The sequence below is a fragment of the Triticum dicoccoides genome, chromosome 6A (assembly GCF_002162155.2).
Source record: "Triticum dicoccoides isolate Atlit2015 ecotype Zavitan chromosome 6A, WEW_v2.0, whole genome shotgun sequence".
Lineage (NCBI taxonomy): Eukaryota > Viridiplantae > Streptophyta > Magnoliopsida > Poales > Poaceae > Triticum > Triticum dicoccoides.
The window spans coordinates 551,750,860-551,755,934 of NC_041390.1; the positions used below are offsets into that span (position 1 = coordinate 551,750,860).

The 5,075-nt window shown below is 48.1% G+C and overlaps 1 protein-coding gene across 2 annotated transcripts in view; it reads right to left on the reverse strand.

The window, feature by feature from the left end:
* The window catches only part of LOC119317861, a 5,722-nt gene extending 4,813 nt beyond the window's left edge, over positions 1-909 (reverse strand). The window contains exons 1-2 of one of the 2 annotated variants that reach the window (XM_037592359.1): positions 798-909; positions 3-504 (exon numbers count right to left, since the gene is read on the reverse strand). In XM_037592359.1, coding sequence (XP_037448256.1) covers positions 3-502 — 500 coding nt within the window. In that variant the 5' untranslated portion in view covers positions 503-504; positions 798-909. Of the gene's footprint in view, positions 1-2; positions 505-592; positions 770-797 lie in introns of those variants that run through there. The other variant, XM_037592360.1, reaches the window with a different exon arrangement.
* Positions 910-5,075: the final 4,166 nt, after the last annotated feature.

Genomic DNA, 5,075 nt, shown 5'->3' on the forward strand with positions numbered 1-5,075 from the left:
CGACGGACTTGCTGCCATCACCCTTGTTCCCGGCGACGGACTTGCTGCCATCACCCTTGTTCTCGGCGATGGACTTACTGCCATCACCCTTGTTCTCAGGGACGGACTTACTGCCATCACCCTTGTTCTCGGCGACGGACTTACTGCCACCACCGTTGTCCTTGGCGACGGACTTATCCCCATCGCCGTTGGTCTTGGCGACCATCTTCCCGTCAGCGCCGCCGTTCTCGGCGACCACAAGGGCGGCCGAAGTGCCGACGTCGGCCGGGGCGGGAACCACCGGCGTGGGCCCCGAAGCAGGCGCGTCGGCGGAGGCCGCGACTGCAGCGGCGGCGGCCGCCTTCAGCTTCTCCGGATCGGCCTTCTTCTTCTTACACGCCCTCTTGCGCCTGACCGATCCGGGGGTGACCTTGGACGGCGGCGTCGGCGCGGAGGCGGAGGTCGACGCGGCGCCCTTGCCCTTGCCCTTGGCGCCCGGAGTGGCGGGCGCCTCCTTCACCATGGCTGATTGGAGCGGCCAGATCAGGGAAAAATTGCCACGAAAATTAAGAAAAACTTTGCTGAATCTACTCGTGAAAAAATCGAACTGAACTGCGCTGAATCTACTCGCGAAGATCGAACTGAGCCGCGCTGAATCTACTCGCGAAGATCGAACTGAGCACGGGCAATCGCTCGGCTCGATCTCGTCGATGGGTAGGGCACGCGACCGGCTACGATGCGGGGAGAATTGAGGAAGTGGTAACTGAAATCAATCCAGGTCCGGATGACGGAGGTGAGGAGGGAGCGTGTGCGCGTACCTTCGGTAGCGAGAAAGGGGATGACTGTCAGGGGGGTGTCACGGCGGGCGAGCCTGATGTGGCCTCCGCTCCGCGTCAGGGGTGGGGGTTTATAGGTGTGGGGAGACAGGGAGGGGAGTCGGTCGATGGACATCATCCGGTGCGGACTGCGGACTGCGGACCCCGGATCCTTTGTTTGCCGGTTCGCTTTTCGACCCTACGGACGGCTCGGCTGTCTGGATCGAACGCCGTGGAGGAAATATGGGCAGTATTTTTCGTGGTCAATTTTATGTCCGATTGGGTAAACATGCCCACTTTCTGAAAAAAGGACACACACTCGTGTATACTTTTGTCAAAAAAAGGACACACACTCGTTCTAGCACGTCTCGTTCTCTTGTGGCAAGGAGCCAGGACTTGTGGATCCCTATACTATTGCAATTTAACAAACTTTATACAGTATATTCAACAATCAAATGGAGTTACAAGGAAAAGACTGTGAATCATGGGGCGGCTCCCACAGCTTAAACATGGCGACGCACTGTTCTTGACGTCTGTTAGTGGTGCGCACGTACGGCTCCTCTTTTGTGAGTTTTAAAGAGGATGAACGGTTTAATGAAAACGGTTATATATGGAACATGTTGTTTTTATGCGTAGTGTCGTTACTGCTCGTGAGTTTAAATGTGTGTCGGTAGTGCGCACGTACGGCTTTTCTTTTTTCGAGCTTTGTCGAGGATAACGATTTAGCTTGGATGGTTACCGGTGGAAGCCTTTGCTTGTCGCGCCTCCATTGCTCTTGAGTTCTGGCCGTTTGTGGGTGGTCATACGTACAGCTTCTTCTTTGCGATCTTTGTTTAGAATAAATGGTTTGATTATACCTATATCTAGTAGAGTAAACAAAGCTTATAAATATAGCAACGTCAACAACATTTCGTAGGGTCAAAGTTTAATAACAGAGATACTCATTTGAACATGCGTCGTATACTCTTTGTCACTTAGTATTAGCGTGGTCGTATGTTTTTTCAATGTAAACTCCATCTACTCCTTCTATATGGAAATTTAAGGTGAGATGAACAATTTTGCAAAATCAAGGCAGCACACACATGCAAGGCAACCCTTATGATCTTCTCCAAAACCTTTCAATTAATGTATTAACTCTCCAGCTCCCATGTAATCTGTTAACCAACAAGCACGTATGCCGCCAATCTTCGTGAAAGCTAACCATCTGACGGTCGCACTGAGGCAAACTAGCGCAACACAGTCGTTGCCGTCAGATCAGGGCGCGAAGATCATGCGGTCTGTAGTACGCCAGCTGGCATAGATGTATTGACTCTTCAGCTCCCATGTAATCCACTAACCGACGAGCATCTATGCCGCCAACCTCCGTGAAAGCTAACCATTTGACGATCACATTGAGGCAAACTAGCGCGATGCGGTCGCTACCGTCAGATCGGGGTGTGAAGTCACGCGGTCTGTAGTCTGCTAGTTGGCATAGAATAGTTAGGAAGAAGGGGAAATTGCAAATTCATCATGGTTATCCTCTCGTTGGGAGAGGCCATTTCCAAGAGGAGCTGCCATGCTCGTTCAAATCCCCACATGTCTCCTGGATAGCTTCTTCCTTCCCTCCCTGTGTGATGGTCTCCGTGGCGACTGCCGACCGATGCGGTTGATCTTGCCGCCCTGCGTGTGATCTCGGTTTTGGCGACTGCTCACCATCGAGCTCGACCATGTCTAGGGACAATGGACCCCTCCATCCCCGGTTATGGTAGGAGTGCGATGCGTCTAGTTGCCACCTTCATCTCCGTCGCATTCTCGAGTCTGCTTGTGTTGGTCATTATCGCTCCCTTGTGTGCCGTTAGCAGCGGACTCTTCCATGACTACTTGTTGTCATGGTTGACCTCATTACCTCATGCTTGATGTGGGTTTCTGCAGGTGCTCACCATCGAGCTCGACCTAGGCTACGATTGCTTGATCATTCAATTCACCAGTTGATATAGGAGTCCATTGCGTCTGGTCACCATCGCCATCTCTGTCGCGCTATGGAATCTACTGGTGCTGCTTGTCGCCGCTTCCCTCATCTTCTCTTTGTTTCTTTCGCATAGAATGGCACGCGTGACAACCACCAGCGAGGGACGGCGCGAGGCGGTTTGGTGGTCGCCTACGCGAGGCAGCATGGCCGCAGGTGGCGACGCGGACATGAGGTGGCCATCGAGGAGGGGTGGCATGGCAGCTCGGCGAGCGGCGGCGGCATCAGCGGTGACACGTTGGTGGACGGCAGCAGGAGCGGCGGGTGGCAGCACGATAATCTCAGTCCGCAAACTAACATTAGCATTTTTATGGCAAATTCATTAGTGTGATCATGGAAATTTTATTATTATCAACATTGCGAATCTTTTTATTTAATGATCATGGCAAATTTGGTTACAATTTGCATGGAAATTTTCCAATCAAGTTTTCCTCAACTTCATGATTACCTAAGTCCAAAAAGATACCATTACTTTTATGACAATTCATTTGTGCAAGCATAGCAATTTTATTACAATCAACATGCAAGTTTAAGTTTCTATTTTTATTTTAGGGAAGTATCTAATATAGATGCAGTAAGTAGGGGAAACTAGGTAGCAGATAAGCTAGTTGGGCCTGATCCTTTTCACGACTGTAATAAAAATAAAAAATAGTAAACAAGGCAACTAGGTTTTTTATAAAAACTCCTTATCTATTCTTCTTCAATCATGGTAGTAGAACGAACATCAGAAATAGTAAAAATTATATTCAGATTCGTAGGCCACCTAGCGACGACCAGAAGCACTGAAACGAGTGAAGGTGCGCCGCCATCATCGCCCCTTGTCTACTGCTCAACTTTATTCTTGTAGACTTTGCTCACTACAAAAATTGCTCTATTCAGTGACAAAAACTCTGGTGACGAAACATGAACCGTCACCTAAAATTATTTTCTGTGATGGTCCACCGTCACGAGGTATTTTCCTCTTGGGCAGTGCCTTAGCCAACTTTGGCGACGTTCTGGCCTGATTTTTGGCGACGCATTTGGGTGTCACTACAATGTCCATTTTCTGAGACGGTTCGTAGTGTCACATAAAATGTTTGGTGTCACAAAAAATGGTCGGCTGGTTAGAAAAATAATTTAAAAAACGGCGAGTTGATGTTCAGAATGTAGTACCTTATAATTTCTGCCATACGGAGTTTATAGGTGTGGGGAGCCAGGGAGGGGAGTCGATGCACATCCGGTGTGGACTGCGGACCCCAAATCCTTTGTCGGTTCAACACTTTTCGACCCTACGGCCGACTCGACTGTCTAGATCAAACACCATGGAGGAAATATAGGCAGTATTTTTTCCTGGTCTATTTTATGCCCGATTGGGTAAACATGCCCACTTTCTGAAAAAAGGGCACACACTCGTTCTAGCACTCTTTCTTGTGGCAAGGAGCCAGGACCCGTGGATCCTTATACTGTTGCAATTTAACAACCTTTTATGCAGTATACATTCAACAATCAAATGGATTTGTATGGAAAAGACTACAAATCCTGGCTCCCACAGCTTAAACATAGCGATGCACTGTTCTTGACGTTTGTTAGTGGTGCGCACGTACGGCTTCACTTCTGTGAGTTTCAATGACGGTAAATGGTTTAATGAAAACAATTATCTGTGAAACATGATGTCTTTATGTGTAGTGTTGTTCCTTCTCATGAGTCCTAAATGTGTGTCGGTAGTGCGCACGTACAACTTCCCTTTTTCCGAGCTTTGTGGAGGATAACGGTTTAGATTGGACAGTTATCGGTGGAACAAGTTGCCTTTACCTGCCGCGCCTTCATTGCTCTTGAGTTTTGGTTGTTTGTTGGTGGTCTTATGTACGGCTTCTTCTTTATGATCTTTGTTTAGAATAAACGGTTTGATTACAAATGTCATGGTGCCTATATCTAGTAGCGTAAAGCTTATAAATATAGCAATGTCAACAACATTTCGTAGGGCCAAAGTTTAATGACTGAGATACTCATTTGATCGCTTATTATTAGTGTGATCGTATGTTTTTCCAATGTAAACTTCATCTACTCCTTCTATATGGGAATTTAATGTGAGATGGACAATTTTGCAAAATCAAGGCAACACACGTATGCAAGGCAACCCTTATAATTTTCTCCAACACCATTTAATTAATGTAATAACTCTTCAGCTCCCATGTAATCCGTTAACCAACAAGCACGTATGCCGCCAATCTTCGTGAAAGCTAACCATCTGACGGTCGCACTGAGGCGAACTAGCGCGACGCGGTCGCTGTCGTCGG